General features: G+C 37.7%; 1 protein-coding gene across 5 annotated transcripts in view; it reads right to left on the bottom strand.

The window, feature by feature from the left end:
• The window catches only part of COL11A1 (collagen type XI alpha 1 chain), a 167,428-nt gene that overhangs the window by 70,432 nt on the left and 69,113 nt on the right, over nt 1–27,883 (bottom strand). For all 5 annotated transcript variants that reach the window (XM_019473101.1, XM_009283198.2, XM_009283200.2 and 2 more), the window contains 17 exons: nt 25,188–25,241; nt 23,761–23,814; nt 23,593–23,646; nt 22,945–22,998; nt 19,606–19,659; nt 19,449–19,493; nt 18,041–18,094; nt 17,908–17,952; nt 17,414–17,467; nt 16,904–16,948; nt 15,469–15,522; nt 12,174–12,218; nt 10,506–10,559; nt 10,380–10,424; nt 6,976–7,029; nt 6,284–6,391; nt 2,598–2,651 (listed from right to left, as the gene is read on the bottom strand). In XM_019473101.1, the coding sequence (XP_019328646.1) occupies nt 2,598–2,651; nt 6,284–6,391; nt 6,976–7,029; nt 10,380–10,424; nt 10,506–10,559; nt 12,174–12,218; nt 15,469–15,522; nt 16,904–16,948; nt 17,414–17,467; nt 17,908–17,952; nt 18,041–18,094; nt 19,449–19,493; nt 19,606–19,659; nt 22,945–22,998; nt 23,593–23,646; nt 23,761–23,814; nt 25,188–25,241 (927 nt within the window). The remainder of the gene's footprint in view (nt 1–2,597; nt 2,652–6,283; nt 6,392–6,975; nt 7,030–10,379; nt 10,425–10,505; nt 10,560–12,173; nt 12,219–15,468; nt 15,523–16,903; nt 16,949–17,413; nt 17,468–17,907; nt 17,953–18,040; nt 18,095–19,448; nt 19,494–19,605; nt 19,660–22,944; nt 22,999–23,592; nt 23,647–23,760; nt 23,815–25,187; nt 25,242–27,883) is intronic.

Below are 27,883 nucleotides of genomic sequence, written 5' to 3'. Positions count from 1 at the left end.
GGTCCAGAGGGACAGCAGACTTGTTACCTGCCAAGGTGTTAATTTGTCATAAGGGACTTGGGGTCAAAGAAGTGATAGACTTGATAAAATATACTTGTAAGTGACCGGAGATGAAAATCAAAGCAGTGTGTGGTTTGGCCAGCCACTAAAACTACTGGCCAGACTCCCTGCTGTGATAATGCATCTGTATCTGTGCAGCTCGCTATTAGTATTTTAGCGGCAAATAAAATGCATACAACAAAAACTTAAAATAGAATTTCTTGGTGCTCTTCTTTGAAATGTCAGTAAGTATTTTTTCCTTTTTTCTCTTTTTCTTACTGATGCTTTCCTTTTAATGAATCTTGTTTCACACAACCATTCCAATTACCCATTAATGACGTAGGGGCAGTACAACTTCACTGACACGGACTCTAATGAAAACCTGACTGATATTCACTGGTGGGAGAAAAGTAAGAGATTATCTTTTCTTTCCTTTCTTCCTTTCTTTTTAATTCTTCACCAGTTATAACTTAAAATGTGAATAAAACTCTGAAAATTCTACTCTGTGAAGCCCAAGCATGTTTTTTATAATTAAAAGGCCAGAGGGAAAAACACTTCACTGACACGGACTCTAATGAAAACCTGACTGATATTCACTGGTGGGAGAAAAGTAAGAGATTATCTTTTCTTTCCTTTCTTCCTTTCTTTTTAATTCTTCACCAGTTATAACTTAAAATGTGAATAAAACTCTGAAAATTCTACTCTGTGAAGCCCAAGCATGTTTTTTATAATTAAAAGGCCAGAGGGAAAAACAATTCTTAATGATCGGGCATTAATAGGCTTTACTTGGTTGTAAATATCTTATATATACACAGTACTTTTTGCAGTTGTGTTAATCGAGAGGGACTGGACGGGAGAAAAAAAATATAGTGAAAATTATCAGATAATGGCAGTACTCTACGAACAATTCTCAGAAGAAAAATAATGTAAAGCAAGTGACAACAAAAAGAACAGTGTGGACCTTCTTGACAATACTGGGACGAGGTTTCTTATTTGCTTTACACAGCTAATATGTTTTTCTGCTGCTTCATTTTTTCTCTCTCCCTTATGTTAATTTGAACTGGACTGTGAATAAGTTTCAAAACAAGTCTCTAGTGAGCCGATGTAGCGTAGCTGTTATTGCTCTTCCTTGGAAGTTTAAGTGACAAATTAGAAGAGCAAACAGTGAATTCAGCTTGAGAACTATTTTCAATTTTCATGTGTTAAAAATTTAATGTAATGAAATTCTTGATCAAGTCTTTGCTGAAAAAAGAATCAATCAACTTTTATTTGAAGTGTTATATTTGTTCTTAGAACTGAATGATGTAAAACCTCTTTGATCTTAGACTTTTCAAAAGACAGTTCTAAAGGGGAACAAAAAGAGAGACTGAAATCTCAGACATTTGCGCTAAGAAACAGAAGCAAAAAACCGTGTCTCTCAAGGTGAATAGTTTTCATGAGTACTTTCCATAGACAGTTTTGATATTTTTCACTAACACAGAGTGTTCAGTGAATAAGCATTCTTCAGATAGTTCATTCACTTGACAGAAAAGTATAGGCCAGAGTCAGAAAAACACTTTGCTTAGCCAGCCAGGAAGTTGTATTTCTGCCAAAAAATCAAAATTTCAAATTTGAAAATAAAAATAAAACCCAAAGTAGAGCAAAGTTGAGGATTTTACTGCAGGTTGATTGTTCAGTTGTGTAGAAGGGGTAAGGGATTCTTTTACTTGCGATATTTCCCTAGACGAGTCATCTTTGAGACAGTCTGGAGACGCAATGTCTCCCTAATGGCCTCCCCTACACTGGGAAATGTCTGTAGAATTATTTTTTATTCCATTTTTTCTTTCTTGCTAATCTCAAAAAAGAGAGTTTGCAATTCATTTAGCATGCCCATTTCCTAAAGCTGTGTTAGGACGACCTTTTTAAAAATATGTTTCATAAAAATGTTTTAAAAATATAAGCCTCCACTTAAACCAGAAGCCACCTATATGGTTTTCTATTGCAATCAAAACATAAAAGATAGCTGAAGGATAGACATAGGCACATAAATCAACTAAGGATTGGCTTTTGTCATGTTTGTCTTAACAGAAGCAAAAGGAAAACATGGCGAAAATTTTAAATTGTATGTTTCAAAGAAATATGGCTTATTCTATGGAAGAAGCAATAATGACACAAATGGAATCCTTGTACCACACGGAAAATCCCCATCACTATCAGCATCCATTTAGTGGTCAATATAGTGCTCATTCTCTTTCAAGCATATCAGCAGTTATTTCATTTTCAAATTGTTTAATGCATGCCAGTCTGATGCTCGCACAAAAACACAACTCATGAGAGGATGCCAAAGGTTCGAAGGCAGTAGAGTTAAGAAGAGGAAAGACAGTGCTCCTTAAAGAGCCTGCCTTAGGGATCCAACATATTTAAAGATTTTATTTCAGAACGTGATTGTCAAGAAAGAAAATGTGAAAAATGGCCCTTGCTTTGATGCTCACACCCTGCTTTCCCCAAACACACAAATAAAATAACTGCCATCGTGACTGAAGTCAAAGCACAAGATATACAGCTCATTTACAGCTCACCTTTGGACCTTGTCTTCCTGGGTATCCTGGCAATCCGGGTACACCAAGCTTACCCTGCAATAAGAAGGCAGTGTCAATTTTTATTTTATCCTCCTTAGTGGTTCAGCAAACTTCTACAGAAAATATTTTTTCCACAACTTGAGTGATGACACTTCATGGAATATAATATTCAATTAAATAAATTTCTCATTTTAACTATTAATCACCAGTGGGCTTAGTTCCCTAAACTTAAATAAAAATCCCACTCCAATGAATGAGTTCAGCAAAGCCAATACCTCAGTGTCTTCTTTTTTTCCCCCATGAAGTGCTGTGTAGTGATGTGGGGCTGAGGTCATTAAACTATTAATATTCTCTAAGAAATCAGGGTGTTAATAGGTTTAAGTGAGAAGAAATCCTTTTTAATTTTTACTGTGTGATGGCTGCTTTGTTCTCCACAGGTTTTTCATGAATAGGCGTTTGAAGAATCAACTTTTTTCTTGAATAGTTCTAAACTGTTTGAGACTATGATAAATCATACCCCACTGACTATTGGCTGACAATAGATTTGTCAACAAATATTACCACCTTGCTATGTTCAGAAAGGACAACAGGATGAGCAGTCTGATCAACACTGACATTAACCATTCCTAGAAATGAAATACAGTACCCTACCCCATTGAGTTGGTCTCTTCAGACCTCTAGAGGATGAGTGATGGTTTGCCACTTTCAAAGGCAAGGGAAAGCAGTTTCAGTCTTTGAAAGATGGGAACTCTGGGAAAGAATTTGCCTATTTGCCTATTCTAAACACGGTCCATGTTCCAGACTATCACATTTTGGAGAAGATCTCAATGGAAAAGATATGATTATACAATATAACATACTCTGCAGTAACCTTAGATAATGAAAAAGAGAAAGGAGAGACCTGTATGGGAAAGGAAATTTGCCAAAATAAACATGTCTATTCTTAAATAATGCAGCACATGAATAAAGATGGTGTGTATTATCATATTCACGTAAGTGCATGTGTCTGGCTGAGAAATTATTAAAGAAGAATTCTTCCATTTGTGAAAATAATTATAATGCTGCCAGTTATGTGCCACACTGAAACAAGCTGCATGCATTATAATGATTGAAATGTTTTGCAGCATGAGAGTGCATCAAACTCTTGTCGAACTCACTGAAATTGTCCCTGGTTTTATGATTAAGCAAGCCCAGCTGCCTAGGTTTTGAGTGTGGATACGGACAGTTTTTTGATTGTAAGCTCTTTTCTGATGTGTTCCTCTTTTTCTTGGCACCATACTTGGTATTTTTTTTACTAAGCAAATCCAGCCCTAGACCTACTTGGGAAAGAGAGTTTTCTTATCACAGGATCAGTTGAACGTAGAGAATAGGAGACTACTCTGATACTTACATTACTTTGGAAGAGTAGTACCTTTGCATTAAGTAAGTCATAGGAATGACAAGGGAATAGGACATTGATAACTGGTCTTACAGGCACTTCCCTAATATTGTGGGGAGATCTAAGAGTTCATAAACGTTATTCTAGTCTTTGTGCTAAAATAAGTATCATAGGACCAACATCATAGAATTCTCCTCTGACCCACTCTGTCTGGCCAAGTATCCACAGAATATCCACAGAAGATGTTTGACTTTCAATGGGCAAGAAAAGGGAAGACTTTGGGTCTACAATTTCAAGCCCAGCTAATAGTGTTATCAACACCAGTAACTTTTTTCAAATATCTTCTGATATTTAGGGCTTCAGATTCTGGACTTGTGAGACTAAGAGTCCCATATATGTCATAGTGAAGAAGAAATGCTTAAAAACACGAACGTATGTTCACACTGAGTAATTTGAATAAGAAGAATTAAAAATAACTCAAATGCATATTTAAAAACTATAAAACAAAGTTTGTTTTGGTTTGGTTTGGTTTACTTTGTTCTTTTTAACTTAGGTTATAAAGCCTCGAAAAAGATGGACTATTTTGTAGACGTCCTCAGTCAATTAGTTATTCTGCAGATATCATGACAACAATACAAATTTTTGTAAGATTCCTAATATTCTTACATTTTTGTCAGGTCAGCGATACTGAAAACAACCATTGCCATGAAACATACAGTTCTTTCTGGAGAATGTAAATATATTGTAGGTGAAGATAATATGACCCTTATATCAGATTGTTTGGCTGATCTAGCGAAAACTGACTATACTGGCTTTCTGGTGTGAACTCAGCTTGCATTCCTGCAGGACAATAGTTCTGAGTTTCTTTTTTTATATGTTCTTTAATTCATGACCTAATGAATCAATTCAATGACCTAATAGCTGGTGAGGTATCTTGCAAAACTGTGGAGAACATTAATTCAGAAATAGTTCCCAATAGTTAAGTGTCCTGGTTTTGGCTGGGCTAGACTGGTGGGTGGGAGTGAGCCAGCGGCTGTGTGGTGTTTAGCTGCCTGGCGGGTTAAACCACAACATTAAGTGAACCTGAAAATAAATCTTTTTTGTAATGAGTGAACTGAGTTTTTGGCTATATACTTTTCTAAGAGTTTACGAATGACATTAGGCTCAAATTATAACCCTAACATCTTTCTGAACTTCTACTAATGACATACTTGCAAAAAGCAGCAACTTTTGATGAAAAGAGAGTTTGTTCCTAAGTTTGCTGAATACATTTTTGTCTTCCTGGCAAAACTCTTAGCTGTGAACTTTGTTACCTTTTTAGTAGCACCACATACTTATTAAGATTTCAATGTATACTTTCAAAGACTGTGTACAGCTATAAAGATGTCATGATGTCAGATGGGATGTTGCTGGAAAATACTAACTGTTCCTATTTTAGAGACAGCGAAAGTGAGAAAGAAATGTAAAATGCACCTTCTGTCCTACTCTTTTCAAGACAGAACTAGCATTAAAGCCACAGTTACCAAAAAATCTAAAGGGAAATACTTTCACCAGCATCTTCTCACTTTTGTGAAATATCGTATACACATTTCTGAACCATCATTTCTGTTTTATTTTATTTTATCATTCTTTCCCAGCTACCCAAAATGCCACTGCTGAAATCACCTTTCTTTTCTGATGCTCTCACCCAGTGAAATATGGTACCCGCACACGCATTCCTCAGCCTCCTTTCCTCCTCTATATCAATCCCAAGTGATTTTTGTTGAGGTCAGGATTCGACAGAGATTTGTACTTACCTTTGTGCCTGTTCTCTGCTGTATTTCGTATCACCATCCTTTTTTCAGTCCTCCCTTGTAACAGCCCACTTTTGCCAACCCTATTTTGGATTTTTATTCAGGGTATGTTTTCTGTTTAAAACAACCTTCATGTCACAATTTGTCGTAATATGACTGTGAATATTAATGGTGGTGCTGCAGAATGAATTATCATCCTTTGTGCCCAACTATTTTCTTTGCATCATATTTTTCTTAGCTGGCGTGCACTGTATGTAATTTGGGATAAGAATTTAGCTGCCTTACGTGCCAATGAAGTATTATAATGCCTTTTTGTATACTTACAAAACAGTGATTCCCAATACTTTTTCAAATGTGAACTCCAGTGGTCTGCTGTAGTAGTGTCTCATAAAAACTACTGTTAGGTAATTAAAGATTTTGCAGATCTGGAGGCTTGTTTTTTTAGTGATGAAGATCATGGGCTCCATCTATGTTATGAGGCAATGACATGTTTATGTTGATATCTGGCTACTGACCTTTTCCCCAGCTGGACCAGCAGCACCTGGGTCCCCAGATGGACCTGCTCGACCTTTTGGACCTTCTGGACCGTCTTCTCCTCGTGGACCTGGCTGACCAACTTCTCCCTAAAATACACCACCTTATAAATATGGAATGATTGCCTTCATGCATATATTAGAGACACTACCTGCAATTACTTGAAAATAAGTTTTCAGTAAATGTAAATAGAGATTAGAATCATAGAATCATAGAATGGGTTGTGTCGGAAGGGACCTTTAAAGGTCATCTAGTCCAACACCCTGCAATGCACAGGGACATCTTCAACTATATCAGGTTGCTCAAAGCCCTGTCTGATTTCCAGTTAGGAAAATACCACTGCTTATGTTCATTATATAAATGCAAATACATATAAATTAGGCATTGAATATTGCTTTCACAAGCGTAAGAGCCCAGTCACCTTGCCTGAAGGCGAAGAAGCTTAGTGAAAAGGATATCCCAGACTGACATTCTCTTCCTAACTGTGGCATTGTTGATTCACAAGAACCAAATCTCTGGCTCAAATCTGTGCATGTACAGGTAATAGAAATAATTTAAGCTACTAGCTTTTATTTTATTTTTGGTTTAAATTTATTTGTTCACTTCAGTGATCCTTTCAAAATAATAACACTTAAACTTTTTAAGAACATATGGGCTATGAATAAACGCTTACCCGGTCACCTTTAAGGCCCATGTCACCTTTAAATCCTGGAAAACCGTCTTCACCCTAAAAAAGGCAGAAATGCATGTGATGACTTTTAGTAATAGAAAGGATTTTTTTTTCTGCAGACAGAATAAGGAAATACATTCACTACAGATTAAAATAATTTGCATAGATAAAATGAGAACTTCAGACACCAGAAAATCTAATATGTCTATTGCTATTTTAGAGAAAGTATATCAGTGCACTATACAAAATGACTTTTTAGTTTGAAAGGTCCTGATAACAGCTGTTTAAAGCTGTTTAAAATCTGGTTAGAGACAATATAATTCTTCTGTTTTACTATGAATTATCTTGTAAAGTCCTTTCTTAGCTCCTAAGCTTTTTTTTGATTATCACTCTTTTTAATAAGGTCATCCATTCAATTAACTAAAAAATTGGTGGCAAGTTATTCAGTGTTATTCTTTTTGATAGCAGAACCTCCCTTTTAATTAATTTTTCTTTTAAATTAGTGTCTTAATAGTATCATGAGAGGAATAAAAAAATTGGCTGGTTTTGACATTTTAATAAAAAATAAAAAAGACATATATTAATGTTCGTGATATAAAAGAAGAAGAAGTCATTTCTACATAGTAGTTCGATGTCCGGCAATACTCAGCCTTGCCTACTCACATTGGCTGATGTGATTGAAAGAAAGTAGAAAAACCGATGGACATTGAGATTGAATCCATATACAGTGGCCAAACAGGTGCACGTTATTGTTATTCCTAGTGAGAATTACTTATTTACTGCCTAGTAAATTCTGGCACAGAATGTACTCCAAGCATTTTAATAGGTCTCCGTGCTGAAGTACAAGCAGACAGTACTCAGACAAATTTCATTTACACCTGTATAAGCTAGTTCAGATACAAACAGAAATCTCCAGAGTTGTTCAGTGGAGGCGTTCATGGCTTGCTCCAGCATAACTGGTCAGCTTTTGGTTCCCCCTTTCTTGATCTAACTCATCATACAACTACTGTTCCAATATCCAGAGAGCCAAGATTATTGACTGCATTTTTATCTTAGTTGTATCCTGGGAGCAAAGGTCTTTGTGATGAATGAGCACATCGTAAAATGTTTTACTATGATGCTGTTAGGTTTTTTTATATGCTGAAGTAATGTTACTGACTTAGAATCTGAGTAATATTTGGACTGTCAATAAAGCCAGGAAAGAGTGATACTGTGCTCCACATTACTGAAAAAAATCAAGACGGGCTTTCTATTTCATCCTCACTTTGAAAAAGAAGTTTGCATTTTGCATTCCTGGGCCCACAAAAGCTTTATCTTCCCCCGATCAGCGACTGAGACAGATTGCAAGGCTAAAGCCATTTTGACTCTGTTCAGAAGTAGCCATGCTGCATGCAACAAATAACCCTAGAAAGGGTGATAGAAATAGATTTGCTAGTGGTAAACAGCTCAAAATAGGTAGGAGACATTAAAATAAAAAAAAAAAAATCAAACAAGGAAATACAGTTGCTCAATAGTATGTGTTCATGTAAAAATGATGCGGTAACCCATCGTGATTCATTGAAAAAAATACACTAAAAACCATTCTAAAAGCAGGTTTCCTATGCTTTCTAGATGGTGAAGCTAAGCTTTATACGGTCGTCTTATATTGCATAAATTAAAATTTCAAGGTGTTCTTTCTTAAAATTTAGAGAGAGGTGAAAAAGGTAGAGTGAAGACTACATGGAAAAAGCTTTAGTTGTAAAAGTTGCTCAGTTATGGCCATGGACAGTAATAATTATATGAGAACACTCTGCAACATATCAGCAAGGACTGACCATGTGCCAACTGCTGACCAAATGGCTGCCAAATGAACTGAAACTCTTCTTCAGCTTTCACAGTGAGGTTCCAGCTATTGAGATCTACAAGAGGTTGATTTTATTCCATGTAGGAGGAGAGAGCTGAATGCTCTATTTCCTCGTCTGCTGTTAACAACAAATAAAATACCTAGAGTTCTAGTCACATTTACTGGTCAGTACGGAGACGGACCTCCTCTGATACCCCTGGGACCCTTCCAGATCTACAGAGGCTTTCCTGAATGATCAATTTATTTATTTCTGTCTCTTACAGTGCTTTCCCCCATGTAACGGCATCTGAATAATTCAGCAAAAAAGGCCTGTGCAACAGACCTTTAAAGCACTGTGAGGGCAACCTATGAAAGATCTTTGGGTGACCTTTTGAGGTATTCAGTAGAGTTCAGTGTCTTCCTGCAACTGTGAGATCAATTGTTAGGAACACGGAAATATTGTGGAGATTATGCTAATCAGTATTCATTGATACACACATATATATACGCACGTATATTAAGCTTATTTATATGTGAGTCTGGTATTTTGTCCTAGCTGGATATTAATCACTCAGTAAGGCAGAAGAAAATCTGGTTTTTTGAACCATCCAGTCTCCACAGGTATTAAACACACTCTTCTTCAGCTTAGATTTAATGAGCAACTGTAAAATGAGTATGCAGACTGGACAAACTGTGGTTTAGGAAAGCCTGAAAATGTACAGCAGCTCTTGGCATCTGAGCCTGAAAGACAGATCTCTAGTGCTGAAATCAAGGCTTTTTGGCAAGACTGAGTCTTCTGCTTTAGAAATAGCTATAAATATATATGCAGTAGCCACCAGAGCCACAAGGCTGAATTTGCCTGTGTGGTCAGGAGGTATGACTGATGGTGTTTGTTACCTGTCTCTCATTCTGAGGGCTGAGGAAAGTGGGAATTCAAACCAATACCGGCTGTAGTTTCAGCCACTGCAGACCATCAGAAGTCAGTAGAGATCGCAGTAGTTGGTGCTTGCTCTAGTAAGAGCTCTACAACCAGAATTAATGGTATCAGGGGGATGTAAAAGCTTTCTTCATGTTCATATATATGCATCTGACTGGGGCTGTCCATCACTTTGGCAAAGCCAAAGATCTGGGACAAAAATACCTGGAACCTAGAAAGCCATTGAAAGATGTACACAAAAAATACAAAATCTAGCCTACAGCACTATCAAAACAGATAAAATAATACTATTATCACCAGCAATCTCTCTGATGCACAAGCTTCTCAGTATCCACTACAGTATCTATCAACAAAAGAGGGGATGTCTAATTCTCTACTGAGGAGCACCTTAGAGAGAAGTTACTTAAACTGGTGTGAAGAGGATCCAAAACCATTCTAATAACTGAAGGTTTTATATTCACTTTGTACCAGTGTAAATAACCATGGAGGTCACTGATTTATGAATTGGGCTTGGTATGTCCTTAGGGTAAGACAAAAATAAACCCACTGCTGCAAGAGAAAACACACTGCAGTGAAGGAGACGGAAGATGTTGCAGCGAAATAAGGAACACAGAAAAAGGGAAAGGGATTAAACGCAGTCAGATTTACCTTTTCACCTTTGGATCCCTTGAGACCACGGACACCATCAGCTCCCTAAAGAAAGAATATAAAGAATTACCCACATGCATATATTCAAAAAGGGGTGGGGGGAGGAATCCGGTAATTAAATCTTACCTTTACACCACGAGGACCTGGATAGCCAATGGGACCCTGAGGACCTGGAGGCCCCTAAAATATATTGGAGTAAAGAACCTTTGTTTGTACAGTACTTGGTTAGCAAGCAGTTCTCTTCTGAGTCTAATCCTTGTTCTTTCACTATAACGCAGCAGTCTTGCGTGAGACATCAAAATAACACTGGGCTGCCTGCCACTAAGAAAAGTCATGGCATCACAAAGCACCCTTCAATGTCACTATAAAACTATTAATAAAATTATGAACTTGGTTCTACTTGAATATTTGGGAAACGTCTATCCACAATATAAATTATCTGGAACAATGGCAACTGGAAAATGTAATAAACAAACAAAAACAAACAAAAAGACGCCAGTTAGAAACCAGTGGTGACTTACTGGAGAAAATTTATATGTTAATTATGATGATGACACAAGTCAAAAGTAGAGATCAAAATAATGGTAATAATAAAAATCACGGTCTTTAAAAAAAAAGAGATTCCAAACCTGAAAGCTAAAAGGCTCATGGTGCTATCACTACTGACCGGTGTCTGGTTGCTGTTATTTGCTGTTTGCTGAGCGTTTTAAAGACGCTTAACTTTGATACTATGCAATCTGCTGGCAGCGTCTAAAGAAACTGAGTTCTGTAAACAGTGGAAGCAAGGAAGCCTGGGAACACATGTCTGTGTCTGAGGCTGAGCTGCTTTGTTGATTCTCCGATGTCCGAGATGGACAGATAACAAAGTCTTTCCCTAATGAGGCCCTTGATAAGGTCTTTTTCCCCTTTCCAACTGTGTCTTTTCACAAGACCTTTAGACTGTTACCATCTCTGAGAAGTAAAATTTTCTATCAAATTTGCCTGAAATTCATCAATAAATTCAAAAGGCGTAAGGAACAACTGACAGGTGGTCACATACCTGTACTTTCAAAACATAAATGCTCTGTGTAAGCTGTATTTTCTTAAGAAATCAGGATAAAATCTACAAGCCTCCAACAGATAACAACATTTTGGACACATAGTAATATGCTGGTGTCAGTGGAATTGTACTTTCTGAAATGTCCTATTCATTCATTCATCCTATTTATCCAGAACACAACCTTTTAGTATTGCCACTGAAATCAGTACTGCAGCTGAAACTGATTTCAGGTGCTATAAAGGGTGCTATTCGGGATAAATAAGGGTCAATACTGAGCAAGCAGAACACTTTAAAGAGCCCCAAGACCCTTCAGTGCTTCATAAAGAAATAAAGAAATTACTTTTCACGGTCACTGACTTGAAGATGACCTAAAAAATACAGTGTGTATGCATGCATTTGTAAATCTTCAAAAAACAAGGTTCTGAAGAACCCTAGTGGGTACTCTATACAATGGAATTGTAAACTCAAACTATTTGCAAGTTATTTATATTAAATGTATGCAACTTTTATTGATTGCCATTCGGTCAACCCCACAATCAGTTTTACTTTAAAAGAGTAATCTCTATTTTATTTAGAAACTCTGTAAGATTATGAACATAATAAATATGTTTGCACACAGATGCTTTGAATGCGTTACGGGTTTTCTATTATCTTCCTAAATAGTTCTTGGAGCAACAAATGTGTCATAAAGCTGAAAAACTGCCAAAGGTTTTCTTGAAAGCTATGTAAATAAATGGAAAAGTTTTAAAACTCACCAATGCACCTTTATCTCCAGACTGACCCTCTTTGCCAGGATGACCCTGATTTAAGAGAGATGTATCTGATTTGGAAAATACTCATTTTTCAGTAGTGACATTTTATTATAAAACCACAATTATTTAAACACTTGAATTTCAGGTCACTAATCACCCTTATTCTGTATTAGAACACACACACAGAATTTTGAGGAAAGATTTTCCTTTCGATACTGATGTAATTTACATAAAAAAGGAAAAGCTGGACGATAGTTATGTTGCTGTTAATGTTTTTAGGAATATCCTGATCACCCCTTCTGTTTAGTTAATGTTTCAGCAGTAAGAGGTTTTTAATGCAAGACACTCTCAAATTTGATTTCGAAACAAGCAGGGTGATTAATATTACAGCATGAAGACATTCCTAAAATTATTTAAAAGATTATGGAATTTATTGCAGAAGCCAATAGAAGGCTGATCTAGTTTTAACAGTCTTTGTTTTAAACTGTGACTTGCTTTTAAAACAAAATATGTTTACGCCTTAGTCTTTCTTCTATATCACTGACGTTAACACTGCAGCGCTCAAAACATTAACCGATCCATTGTTTTTCTTTCTTACAAAATTTACACTAAAATTCTGCAAAATTTAAAGGCAATTTAATGAAACTAAAGGTTAATAGAAGATTATTGTTTATGAGAATCAGTCAGGAATCCTTTTGCTATTGATGTTCATCAGTCTTATTAAAGGAGCATAGTAAATGTCTAGTTTTGCCAAGCATGTGGTCCCACATAACATGTAGCCAGTTACTAGTTACTAAAACCCTTTATGTTTTGGTGTCATTGACCTCCCAAAATGTTTTCAGTGTGTCAAATATGATATGACTTTGATGTGGCTGGTAATCTTATATGACAAACCCCTGGTGCTTACATTCCATTTTCTGGCCTTGGAAAACAGTTTAAAATATGTTCTTTATTAAAAGAATTATTAAAATAAAAAGTATTTGATACTTGCTTACCAGTGATTGTTAATTTTCCTTTAAAGAGTTTGTCTTACTAACATTGAGTATTTGTTACTTGTTTTTTAAAACGTACATGTCACTTGTTCAATCCTAATCTCCTAGAATATGCTTTCTTCTGTACAAAATTTTAAATCTCCATCCAGTATCAGAGGTCTCTGTAACATTAAATGACTTTAAAAGTGCTGCTATTAAAGAATGTATTTGTATCCCTTTAGATTTCCATTAATTCCAGTATAATACACCACTTTTAACAATGTCTTGCCTTCAAAATAGGACATTTCCTCACATAGACGTGAAATGAAATAGCATAGCAAGAATTTTCCTGATCTCCTGGAAAAATGCTCTTGAGCTTTCACCTGATCTTAACACAGATATCACGGGAGCAGTTACAAAGCTCATTGCAATCAGGAAGGTACTGCTCATTGCCTTCAATCTCTAGTGTAATTCTACGGTTGTAAATAGGTCATGTCAATTAGAATGGACTTAGTTTAACCTGCCTCTCCTCGTCTGAACAAACCTACTTGCGCATGAGGGAGATAATTTTGGTAGGTGTACTGGGTCTGGCTGGGATGGAGTTGATTTTCTTCATAGCAGCCCATACAGTGCTGTGTTTTGGATTTGTGACTAAAACTGCGTTGATAACACGCCGGTGTTTTGGCTATTGCTGAGCAGTGCTTGTACAGCATGGAGGCTTTCTCTTTGTCCCATTCTAACCCCTCAGCGAGCGGGCTGGGGGTGGGCAAGAAGCTGGGAGGGGACACAGCTGGGACAGCTGTTCCAAATTGACCAGAGGGATATTTCATACCATATGATGTCATACTTAGCAATAAAAGCTCAGGGAAAGGAGAAAGAAGGAGGGGACATTCATGGGTATGGTGTTTGTCTTCCCAAGTTACCCTTACGTGTGCTGAAGCCCAACTTTCCAGCAAGTGGCTAGCCACCTGCCTGCAGATTGGAAGTAGTGAATGCATTCCTTATTTTGTTTTGCTTGCGTGTGTAGCTTTGCTCCACTTATTCAGCTGTTGTTACCTCAACCCATGAGATTTCCTGCTTTTGATCTTCTGATTCTCTCCCCCATCCCGCTGTGGGAGGAGTGAGCGAGTGACTGGGTGGGTGCTTAGCTGCTGACTGGGGTCAACCCACCCCAGTAGGAATATCAGGTACAGTCCTGTGCTAACACCTGATTGTCTCTTACAGCATTTCCCCCCTGCCTTTGAGGTTTAACAAGGTGCAGATTTTAAAATAATGCTTATGTTTGGAAATTAATATTGTTCCCAGCATGCAGAAAAGGATACGGGGGAAAGTTCAAATGTTTAGGCAATGATTCAAGACATAGACTTCCAGCTGGACTATCATTGCGTATTTAACATTCTCCAGGAAAATGGTACTTTGGCGGGTAAAGGAGATATTGTGAGAGCCCTGGGTACAATTCTGTATTTGTAATATAAGCGTCTATGCAGCGAAAGCCCTGCAGTCAGTCCTGTTGTTCTTATCCTAGCTGATAAGTCAGGTTTAAGAAATGCAGATTTAACCTAAAAGGAAAATTGTACGGGAAAATGGCATGGGGAGGAGAGAGGTGGTCCGAGAAGTCACACTGACTGTCTAATGGCTTTTGGTGGTATAAAAAGATGATGTTTTTGATGCAAGAAAACTAGTGTATATTAATGTCATGATGAACAACGACTCCATTTAAGTTTAATGCCTGAACTGTAAGCAATGCTACTCAGGTGGTTACACTCTCTGTTCACATGAGTGAACGCATCCTCAGAGCTAAGCTGAATTACTTAGCGATCACAAGACTCTAAAGTTTGCCTTAGGTCTGTCCCAGTGTAGACAATGAAAGAAGAAGCCCAAACACGTAATATGCACCTTAGGCCAGGAAGCAGAGAAAGATCTAGTCTATTCTATGTTTCCTCAGAAAACAAGTGGTGAGCATTTTTACAGATGATTTGCTTTGCCATACTGACATAGTAGGACTACAGTGAAACAGTATCTGGCCCTTTGTGTGTCCGTTCGGTTATTTACACATCCCTGCAGATGTTGCAGATGCATTTCATCATCTGGGACCACATTTTAAAAGCCCACAGCCATTTTTAGCAGCTGCTTCAAAAAAGTAATTCTCTTAGTTTTAACAGCTCAAAAGATACAGGGTGTTTAGATGGATTTTATAATGCTGTTGCCAACCAGGACTACCAGTGCTTTTACTCTCCATTTTCTTTTTGCAACACAGGTATCCAGAAATATTTATTACTCGGTAAAAGTATTTAAACATTCAAGGGATGAAATATTTGGTTACTTACAGGAGGCCCATCAGAACCAGCAAGGCCAGGAAGGCCGGGCTTGCCTTGAGGTCCCTAAATGCAGCAACAGAGACACATCTTAAGGACAATAGCGAACATTATATCATTTCCTAGGATGATGGAGGATCATTCTTGCTGAGGACTGGTATGTCCTAAGCCAGCAAACTACCTTAAATCTTTTTAGTATTTTAATCTCTACTAAAACAACTGGTGCATCCACCCCAGGTGTAGAGTAGCTATCAGAAAAATAATAATTAAAAAAAAAAACAGGAAAGAAAAAGGGGAAAAAACCCCACCCATACCCAATACATTTAACTCTTAAGAGCTAAGGATATAAAATGTAGTTATACCTAAATCCCTTGACATGGATATCAGAGATAAACCAAAAATATAACAAAACGAAACCCAAGAAGATACTATCATACAATACATAAGTGCAAGGCCAGTTCTTACAAACTTTAGCCAATACAAAGCACCCATATTTTTCAATGAGGTGCTTGCCTGAGAACAGGCTTCAGGAATCACCCTATGAACACGCACACACACAGCACAAGGTGGGGAAGAATTACAAAATTAACTATTATTTAGAATTTCAGGAATAAAAGGATTCACCGTAAGAAAGATACCAACAAGATCAAGACGCAAAGAGTACAGGTTGCAGAACCCCAGCGCTCATAGCTGAAAGGCATGGTACGTCTTTGCGAAAGCCTCTGGAATGCGTATATTGTGGACCTAGCCCATTTTGCTAGAATAATACTTCTTAGGCACACAGGCAGGTAAAAAGCATGTATATTGCTTCCTAAAATCTCCTTCAATTTCTCCTAAAGTATATACTAAACAGTGAAGGGGAGCAAAATCAAGGAAAAATCAATAGTGCAGGAATTCAGCGAAATGGGGAGAAAAGTAAAATTAGTGTAAAATTCAACAGTGACATTTTTGAAATTAACAGAAGACATATTTCAATCCACAAGAACATGTACAGATAGATCAGGAAAAAAACACCAAGTGACACCACAGTATGCCAAATACACTGCAGAGTTATGTCAAAATATAATCCTCTAAAAAAGAGAACAGAATCAAACTTGAGTAGGTAAAACTTTCTTATAAAAGAGATTAATAAAAATAATTTTCACAGCTTGCTGTGAAATTAATGAACATACAAGTACACACTGTTTAATATCGTAGATGGGATTCTGAAGCTAGTAACAGAAAATTAATCCAAAATAAAGGGAGGAAATCATGCTTGTGAAAATGCGTACATGAGCGGAAAGCCAGGCCTCCATTGGTTATTCATTTGCTTGATGGTTTCAGGAAGATCTGCTAATTTTTAGATCTTAGGTTACTATTCTGTAAAACATAGCAAAGCCCTTAAGCACATAAGCAAGGTTGTTGCACAGGACTGACTGTGAAATACCAGAATAATGCTGTAACTTACTTTTTCACCAGGAGGTCCAATAGGACCTTGCGGACCAGGAAGCCCCTATTAAAAAGAAACCAGTGTGAGAAACCAGGGGGAACAATATACATACATTCACCCTACTAAAGGTCCCTCATTAATCTGTTTAAACACACTGGCAAATATAAGTGGCTTTTTTTCCCCCCTTACGAGTTAGATCAGGAGTTTTGTGTGAGCCTTTTGCACAAGCCACTATTTTGGCAGTAAGTCTGTAACAAGATCCTATTCAGAACCCTCCTCCAGGTGTGGCCGTTCCTGCTGCATTCCAGGAACACTGAATGAGTCATTTTTCTCCTGAATGAAAAATCCCTCTGAAAGCTTACTTGAAAACTCTGCTCCCACTGCCCTCGGCACATTTGCAGCGTTATTTATAAAATCCTTGAAGCTTTATCAGTTTTGCACATGAAAAGCTAACCTTTTAGTAATTTCCATTTATTAAACATTTGCTGCACATTACATCGTATTTCTTGAGAGTTATTTTACACTTACTTGTGGGCCTGGGATTCCTTGCTGACCAGGAGGTCCTGGTTCCCCTTGAGGACCCTACCATGCAAAAAAATACCAGGGCATTAGGTTTGCATTTCTGCACTACAGATCTTCATTGTCAGGACTAAAAGGAATACAAACTCATCTTTGTTTCTCCCTCTTTAAAGTCTACCACCAACTTTCTATCCAGTATGATATTTTTTCATGCTAATGAATATCACGGCCTTTTCTTTAACCGAGAATAACAGCCCACGCATAGGACCTAAGCACTGGAGTCCATGGTGCTAAAGGAGCTTGAGAGAAAGCATGGTTAGGCCTTTTGGCTGAAAACTAAGTAATAGAAGGCTTCTCTTTTCTATGTAAGATCATAATGAATCTGAATATTTTGACGGAAAAGTTTAATTAAATGGAAGGGATGGCATAGCAGCAGGGACGAGAGAATGTGAAAAGGGTTCTTAGAATCCACTCCCTTTTTAATTCCCAGCTTACTTACTCACCATGTTTCCTTTTGGGCCTGAAGGTCCATCAATACCTGCAATGCCCTACAACAAACAACATAAACATGAGCCACTTTCAGTGGACTTCCATTTTTCTTCTGGAAATTGCAAATACAAACCAGTTCATACGTACAGGTTGTCCAGGGGGACCAGGTGTACCTCTGGGGCCAAGTAATCCCCGCGGACCCTGTAGGAGAAGAAACACTTATTAACACCTGCATGACTTTTTTCTGAACAAAGAGAGGCCCAGGAGCAGGACTGGGCACGGAATGTCGTAAGGAGTAGGAAGGATGAGGGGAAGGCAGCATGGGGGTTGAGGGAGAAAGAAAGAAAGGAAAAAAGGGAAAAAATCACTGATAACAGATTCTCCTGAAGGCCACCATATGTCTGAACAGGATGTCAGTAGAAGGGCAAGCTTTGATTTAGCTGCTGTATGGTCATTTCAGGGAACGGTAGGAGATAACTATTTATATTTCCTGGTGCAGAACATTGGCACAGCGTCTTCCACTGAAGTTTCAGCTGTGTCTTGGCCTGAAGGTCTGACCTGAATAGTAGCATACATGTTTGTATTCCTGTCTTTAGAAAACGTGACGGTCTGTCATACTCTCTACTAAGTGTAAAACGGTGCTTTTATCTGTAGCAAAGATCCAATAAATAATTAAAGATTACTAATAATTTTATTATAATAAATGCAAGGCATTCTGGAAACCAAAATCAGATTTGTTCCTCTTACCCCTAAAGAATTCCACAAAAGACCAAGGGCTATTCTCCTAAATAAGGTGAGCAAGATTCGGTCTATAACATAATCTTTTGGCTTTATACTATGTAAATGAATATTAGTTTTCATCATTTGTGTCACCATTCATGTCACGCTGCTAAAGTAGGCAGGACCGAGTCTCCAGTCTCCTCATGTATGATACAGTCACAAATCACTAACGCTCTGACTGTGTAGCGACTTCCTCCTACTTTGCGAGTAGGCAGCAGTATGTCATACATTTAGGGTAAAATTCCCCTTTCCGAGGCTTGATTTCTTGCCTGCAATGCAGAACTCTGCTCTGCAGTGACAGCACCTGCAGAATTCCAACTGACAGCAGTGGAAATTCTGTATGTGAAACAAGTGTAAAAATACACAATGAAGCACAGTAGTGTGAAAAAAGAGGAGAAGCCAGGCCTTATTGTCTAATAAGTAGATGTTTGGAAAACATTTTCAAAGCAACAGGGGCTTGGTTATATTCTCATGCAGTCAAGGACTGCAGTGACTGATTTTACACAATAGGGTAGGAATTAGCTTTTGTGATTCTGGAAACTGTGTATACTTGGCTGGATATATCCCTGACTAAATTCTAATCCTGTAAGTAGTGTTTCACCCCTAAAAAACCTGTTCATTTGTTTGCTTTTCAGCCAGAATCAGTACTCTCTCTATACACACACACACAGTGATTTTTATACCTGGAATTCAGAACAGTTCAATAGAAAGGAAAAAAATCTGAGAGTGACTTTCGTTTGTAACAGAAACAGAAGAATAAGAAAGCATTGCTTACAGCTTCACCTGGGAGACCTCTTGGTCCAACTTCCCCATCTTCTCCCTGTTTTTGTATAAAGGGAATAGAAGTTTTGGAAAAAAAGAACAAGTATCACGACTATATTCTCATTACATGAGGATTCACTCTAGATTTTACTGTGTAAATAGAGACTTACTCTTGATCCATCTTCACCAGGTAAGCCAGGTGGTCCCTGTGGGCCACGGTCTCCCTGTAGAATAAGGAAAGTCATTAAAATAATACATCTGCTGCTGGAAACAATAATGGATGGGAAGGGAAATGAAAACAAATGTGCTAGCTGAAGTCTGATGTGTCAAAACATGTCGACACAATGAGACAAATCTGTAGGTCAGAGTACTCAGTAAAGTCTTTTATTACATTAGTATAAAAACAAATGAACATTATTGAAACAATGAACCATTTGTGTTTGTAAAATTTCACTCTGTAACTATTCTTGGCCCCAGAACACACACAAACTACTGCTACAAAAGGCAGCGTTACCCACATTTTTCTTTGTCTCATCAGCACCTTCCCCCTCCCTCTACACAATGTGTTACTGCCAGTAAAATAAGGAATGTGTACATGGGTCAGAAGTTAATAAACCAATTGCTGGGCCCTGGAATATACACGGTGAAGTGCACTGACCACCTTTCAGGACCACGCACCCTGGCACCAGTCATTGAGAGCCTTGAGATTGATTTGTCTGAAGCTTTGGAAGGCAGCCAGACTTCCACACTTCCCCTCAGAGGCTGGGGCTTTTCAAGTCTATATATGCAGAGCCTCAGTAGATTCTGGACCATACATTTAGGATTTATTTTTCTTTCCCCGTTTCTAAAGAGAACTAGTGTGCTGCATCGCTTAAACACCACTGACTGACCTCTTTCTGGGCAGCGGGTTTTTAGACTGTGACTTCCTTCTGGCATTGGACAACAACCAAGTATTCATGCTGTTTTCCTTAATTTTATCAGTGTCTCCAAGGAGCCTGACCACTGCTGTGGATCCTAGCAGAGATATATGGAGTCACTTTTTAATGGCTCCATTCTTTACTCTTTCAAACTTTCCTAGGGAATTTTAGGTAACTTGCTCTCTTACCCCAGAGCTACATAATATTAGAGATGTCAGGATTTTATTCTACTGCCTTTCTGTCCTCTAGAAGTTGGAACCGGCATGGGAGAGAATGAAATTCTATGAACTGCACTTTCATACCTTTAAGATGAATTAGTTCACCAGTTTCTATATTTTGCTAAGTTTTGGAACTACTCTACGTGATCTGCTGGTAGAGCATTTGCTTTTCTACAGGCTAAATGACACTCCTGAAAGATGACACATGAGACACCTGATCTGTGCTCTGGCTTCCTATTAATATTCAGGTGAAGACTGACTTAAGCTTTCAAATATTGAAATAGTTCATCCCCTCAAGGGCTACCTTTCTTCTCTTGCAATCACATGGCACTTAGAGTTAGATTAGGAGCTTGCATTCAGTGTCCTGGTATTGTCATGCAGTAAGACCAAAACCTCCTGTCATTATCAGCATTCTCACTTCTTCAATTCTCTAATTCTTTCCTTCAAATCTTCTGTTAAAGCCTGAATTTCTTTTTCCTTAGACCTTTTCTTCTAGTATATAGTGTCTTACTTTTATACTGGATAAGAGTTATGCATCTAGTAAATCTAAATAAGAAAACTTCAAAGTCATAGATATCGAGGCTAAAAGGGATATTACACCATATGGTCTGATCTCCCTTACACTGGAAGTCAGAGAATCTCATCCAGTAACTCCTGCCTGACAACTGGTGTTTGACAGAGGCATAACCTCACAGAGACAACCAATTTGCAACTCATAGTTCAAATATGACTAATTCTAAAAGTAGTCCTAAAACTTCTACTCTAAAGTTATGGGTTTTTAACATCGATTCTCTTACAGCTGAAACATAACTACAACCAAAAAAGTGTTTCTCTTGTCTTTCTTTCTGCGCTCTTTATTGCAAGCCAAAGAGAACTGAATATTTGTGTTACATGCTGTCAGTATATATGAATCCGAAGAGCTACAGCTATCTGATCTGGCTTTGGACTGAGCTGCTTTCAGAAAGATCATAGTTTGTACTTCTACAGAAGATTTCCACATAAACACGAGAATGCAGATTTTTAAATACTAGGATGAAAGAAATGATGAAAAGAAGTCATTATTTTCATTATGATTTTGCAAATTTTAACCAAAACTTATTATTGTATTTTAGTTTTTTTAATTTGTTTAGGAAATACGAAACAAATAGAATATTTGCAAAAAAAAATATTAATTTCTTTATGACTTGGAAGGTCCCACAGACAGACAATTCTAGTATTCCAGGTTGGAAAGCAGACACCCATTCCCTGACTGAACCAATTTCTGCTCAGCCTTTAGAGTGAAGCAGTGGCAAGAGCTTAATGTCTAGCCCCCTCTGCCGGTCACCTGCTCATCAAGCCGGATTTCAATTACGTGACGCGCCGATTGCTTTACAGTCTTCAGGTAAAAGGGAATGATGAAAGAGGATCAAGACATTTCTGTATGACACTAGAAGTTCTTTTCCCATTGCAAACAGAACTCAAAAGAGTATCCTTAGATGCTATTGCAAAGAACTACATTACGGGCCAGTAGCCAACGCAGTTGAGATTTTCTGGGAAGTGCCGCAACTGTGCTAACCCATTGAAGGGTGAGAGCTATAGTCATTCCTTGGTCATCAAGCTTTAGTACATATGGGAATGGTTCTGATGACAGTCCCACTCACTGTTTCTTTTATGGTGCATTGCACTTACCAGGACAACAGTAAGGGAGGTACATTCAGTAGAGTATGTTGTTACTAGCATCTACATTAGGGGTATAATTTAAAGCAGAAATCCCCTGCTGTGATTATTTCTACACTTCGTAGGGAAAGATGCGGTCTCATCCTACAGATTGGTATGACATAAGAAGCAAGTACGTTAGTTGTTTTAAATATTACTTCAGGTTTTCCTAACTTATCTGACCTGATTCTGATCCTTCTTTAAGCTGCAGCTGTTGGAATAAGCCACACTAAACAATTCAGTTTGCAATTCAAATATTCAAATGCATTTTTCGAGCAAGCTTCTCAGCCGGTTAAAATTTGCCATGCTCCTGATACAGAAACTTCATGCTAACTTCCTTTTCCTATTACTATTTCCTTTAACAATCACTTTAAATCCAACAGGCAAATTCCTTAACTAAGAAAAATTAGAGAAAAACCTAGCTGAAGATATGATCTGAATTCTGAAAATATATTTAAATCATTTATATATATATATATGAATTGCTGTCTATTGATTGATATTACTGAAATGTTTCATGAGGAATACATTACCTGACAATATAATATTATTCTGTAGTGTGAAAAGCTGACATTCTGTTTTATCTTTCCCCATAGTCCCTAGTGCTATTCTTAACGAATAGTGCGTTATTTCTGTGACCGTATCAATTTGTTGTTGTATAAATACACGTTGTTCTTACCCTGTTACCTTTGTCACCAGGGAGGCCAGGAAGACCATCAAATCCTCTGTCACCCTAGGAAAGAAGAAATCACAGCTTTAGGAAGTGACTATTACATCCTGTATTACTTGGAATAAATTGTGCTTTCCCTCTAAAAGTTAATTTCTACCCTTGGTTATATGTACACTTTTGTTATTGAATGAAACACATGGAAGGGAGCACATAGATCAAACTCACAAAATTTGCTTCTATGCATTAAAGCAAGAGAAGATGCCACACCAACTTTTTCACTGTGCTGCAACTATGCTGTTTATAAAAAGAAGTCTACGTTGAGATGAAAAACTTGATTCCAGCTGCACTTTGCAGTTGCAAAACTGACTTCACTATTATTGATACTCTGTAACTAGAAAATGACTCAGAGGGATAGGAATCATGCCTCAAGAATCAAGTTACTTTAAGGTCAGACTACGAGCCATTACCATTAATTACCATATTTTAAATGGATGATTCATTCTCAGCTCTTGCATCTGACCCAGCTATCTGAAACCTCAGTATTTTCTCTTGAGAGAAGAATTTTGGGTTGGCCTGGAAGAGGCTGTGGTACCTACATAAAATCTGTCTAGCCCATTCCAAGACTGAAATAAAGTCTTAGGTGTCATTATTATTTACCTTTGCACCAGGTTCTCCTGGCATTCCCCTTGCACCATCAGCTCCAGGACGTCCCTGCAAAAACCCAAAGGGGCAAACATTTGAAAATGCAGTGGAATCAGTTAATATTTAAATATCTTTAAATAGAAACTATTTACCCGGAGCAGGATTGATCCATATGCTACCTACCCTTTTGCCAGCTTTTCCACTTGGACCAGGGGTACCTTGAACACCACGAGGACCCTGAATTTAAAAAGTGTAATTCTTAGGATCACATTCATGTCAGCAAAAAGCTAGTTAAACATCTCACCTTAGGAACAAGATAAGATTTTTTATACACAAAACTGCATTTTTTCCCAGGAGATGGATTCTGGTTTCCAAATTCCCATTAGTTTTAATAGAACATGGGCATCCAAACTGGCCTTAGCACCACCAGTCTTAATACTAGTTTTCGTGAGATGGCACTATACATGGCATAATTGGTCCTTTTAACATAAAAGCTTCTTACATTCTTTTTATGGCTTTGAAGATCTCAGTCCTGTGGTTTGAAAACCCTTCTTCCTCTCATGCCAAAATTATTTTAGTCACATAATAATTATTTGATGAAAACTAAAGAGTGCTTATTTCAGATCCCTCACTCATACACAAACATGAGTTGTGCTGGTAAACAGCTCACATGCTGACACATGCTTGACACAGCACGGTTTTAACTAGAGGGAGACCAAACTACCCCAGACTGAAAAACCTAATTCCACTTTTCAAACACATGTAACTTCCACTGACGACTGTGTGGGCATATGTTTCTGTGGAAGCTTTCTCATCCCCCACCCAAATGCATCTTCTTCAGGTGAAAATAGCAATGGTAAGGACTAGCCATCCAAAAATACTGAGTAGGAAGAGAAAAAATACTAAAAATGTAAGTAAGCAAACTGGAGGACTGACCAGCTGTTCAGAGTGCTTTTTTGTTTAACGGCTTTATTTTTCTGCTGCAAATATCCATGTGGAGTTTTAAGACAGGCACTTAATAATGTAGCAAATCCATGATACCACTTGAGATCTGGCAAAATCATTGTTCCAGAGACTCCTGTCATGATTTCTTTAAGAACCCCCTATTACCACTAAAAACATTTCAATGTGTTTCAGTGCTCTTTAACATCACTGCACAGGAGCTGATATAATAGTAAGCTGAGAAGAAAAGCATGCACTGATTCCTAAAGACTTATTCTTGCTATGTCACGTCTTTCTTGAAAATATCCTGTTGAATTACCAACTAAATTCAACCTCTCTCACCTTATGAGATCCGATAAAAGCAGAGCTCAAGGTCATCCAATTGCAGATTGACATATAATTATTTAACAGAGAAAAGAGCCTGAAGTGACAATATTAAAACAGGTTTTCAAGTGATGACACTCTACCTGTGATAATTGCTTTTTGTTATATATTGTTACTTTCATATTTCAAATCAAGCTACAGCATTTAATTAGGATAGTATTGTAAAAGCTATTTTTCTTCAATTGCACGCAGAAAGCATATCATTGATTGATTTCTTCTAAGTGGTACGAATGTATTTTTTTAAAGATAAACAAGCTCAAACATCACAGGCAATATTATTGTACCTGGGGACCTGGTTCACCACTTTCACCCTTAGCACCTGCTGCTCCAGGTCCACCCTTGATGAAAAAAGCAAAACATTTGTTTAAATATACAAAAACCTCTTTAAACGAAAGTTACTATCTATTTCTACACATTAATTACAGGGAGAAAAAACCAAACAATCCCTTATTCATTAGGAGGTGTGAATTCACCACTTGAATCTGCAGATATACCCCGATATATCATTGTCTAGACACTGGGCCTAACTGGGCCGAAAATCTTTCTATTACCAAAGAAAACTCTCACCGATTTGAATGGGATCAAATGTAACCCTTTGTTCTAAATTAATGTTTGAGAGCTAAATATGAGCAAGTCAGAACATAAGTCATGCAAACAGAGGTGCATCTTCTGTAGGGAAGGCAACAGAAATGAAAGCCACCTCTTTTTACCTTTATCTGTTTCTGTGTTGTACAGAATATAAGAGAGTCTTGGAGTTCAATCCAAAGATCACTGTTGTCAATGAAAAATACCCTGTCTAATCTTGTCATGAACTTCAGCGATGTTTTAATCAAGGTCTTTGTGCATCTGGCCCTGAAGAAGTGGAAAATCTATATAGCTGCATCTCTTTACTATCATTAAATGATGATACAGATTTTGAGAGTAAGTTTTACTCATTAACAGACCTAAAACAGATCTTCATCCAGGGTAAGATACTGTACATGGAATCTGGGGCAGAATTAGTCAAAGTAAGTTTGTGTTTTCTTAATAGTGGTCTCACAAAAATAGACAAAACGAAACAAAAAATCTCGACGTGCTCACAGAGAATACAGGCTCAGGGAAGGAGCATACTGGAGTTTACTATTACGGGCAAAAGAATTTTTGCATTTCTGACCTCTGAAACAGGTCGTGACCAAATGTATGTATTTAGTATGAAACGAATCTTGCAGACCTTGAAAAATTGATAATCCTCCTATATTCACCACAGTGACCATTCAAAGAAAGAAGTGGTCTGATGGCTTGGCTTAGTGCTGAGTCTAGCATCCTGGAGTGGAAAGATTCCCACTGACCTTGCAGGTATTGAATCAAGTCCTAAGCAAATTGAAAATCAGATCCTGAGCTGGTACTGGCAGTGGAGAGAACAGTGGAGAGAACAGTGGCTTTGGTAGGTGGTGACTGTCTGTTTGGGTTTCCCTGACGTAAGGTCTGCTTTTAATTAATATAATTGATTACATTTAATATCTGTAGGCAGAAATTTATTTTGTATTCTATGTTAATTAAGCACGTGAACTCCAGACTCAGTTGAAGCTAGACTGGGGCTTTGACAGTGCTGTGTTTAAGACTTTTAATAACTGATATGTTTCTAAATTGGCTACTAATAATTTAACAAAATACAATTCATATTAAGAGTAAAAGCTCCAACCTTTTCCTTCTTAAAATAAGCTGGGCACACAAACAATTGACAGACCAAGAATCTGTAGTTGCTTCTGGAACTGTAGGCCAAAAAAATTGCCAGGTCAAAGAGTTGGATTTCTAGAGCCTCCTGGTGGCTTAGAAGCAAAACAACTATTAATATTATTCATCTGTCGAACTTTGCATACCGAAATTCATGAAGGCCTTTAAAACGTGAAAGCATTGAGTATGAGGCCAGGTTCTGCCTCAGCTAAAGGTATACAACCCACTGTCAGTATTATACCAGTCTTCACAAGTGAATTCCTTGCTTACGGCAGTTCTATAGTTGTTCTGTCTGTATAGACTGAATGTTATCCTGCGGGTCTCTTGATTAAAATACACTGCTGGAAATAGCGTATTAGTTTGGTATATAGACCCAACATGTTTGACTGTTTGTAAGTACTGCATACCTAATCATGATCAATCAGGAGTCTGTGAGCCAAATTCTCTGCTTGATAGCAACTATTTACTTGGGAAGAATTACTCTAGAAAAGAATTGCTCTTGTATAGGTCTGCTTAAAAATATAAGTAAAGTCCAGGGATTTCAGTTTCTGGGGACCAAGTGAGATTCTGGTGGGATATTTAGCTAAAATTTACCTGAAAACAGTAAATTTCACCTAGATAAACAGACAGGGATCATGAGACTGGCCAATTTGGAGCACAGTATAATTTGGAACAGATTTTTTGATGCTATATGAAGATGAGGCAAAGCACTACCAAGCCATCCGAGAATACGACTCAACAACAGTTTTAGTGTCATGTAGCTTTCAAGAGTCACTGAGGAGAATGTTAAGCTGCTAGGATCAGGGAAGAACACGATCCAGAGTTTTCCTTATGCTCCCTAAAATATTCCTTCAACAGTATGTAATTATCTTATGTCCTCCTGGGTTTTCTTTGTTCATAAAAGTGGTCACTGGAGGGAATAGCAGAGAGCGGCACTGAGACAACCTTTCAGTTGCAATGTGCTGCTATAATTATACACAATGAGGTGGACAATAACCTGGCCAGTACTTTCTGTTGGTAGTAGTAGGATGCTATACTCATGTTTGTCCACCTGCCTCTCCTGCTTTCAAACTAACAGACACTGTACGTTAAGGAGGGTGAGGATGAGAGGGAAAAAGAGGAGGTTGGAAGGGCAGGACTTGATTGTTACTGTTCAGCTATGGGCTGTTGCTGAAGCATCACATTAAAGAGAGAAAGAAGCGCAAAAGAAGGGGAAGGAACCGTATTTCTTATACTACAGTCTCACCACTTCTAAGTTATTACCAAA

Source organism: Aptenodytes forsteri, unplaced genomic scaffold, assembly GCF_000699145.1.
Source record: "Aptenodytes forsteri isolate BGI_AS27 unplaced genomic scaffold, ASM69914v1 Scaffold181, whole genome shotgun sequence".
Classification (NCBI taxonomy): Eukaryota; Metazoa; Chordata; class Aves; order Sphenisciformes; family Spheniscidae; genus Aptenodytes; species Aptenodytes forsteri.
The sequence above is the reverse complement of the archived record's forward strand: the minus strand, read 5'-3'. Positions and strand labels throughout refer to the sequence as shown.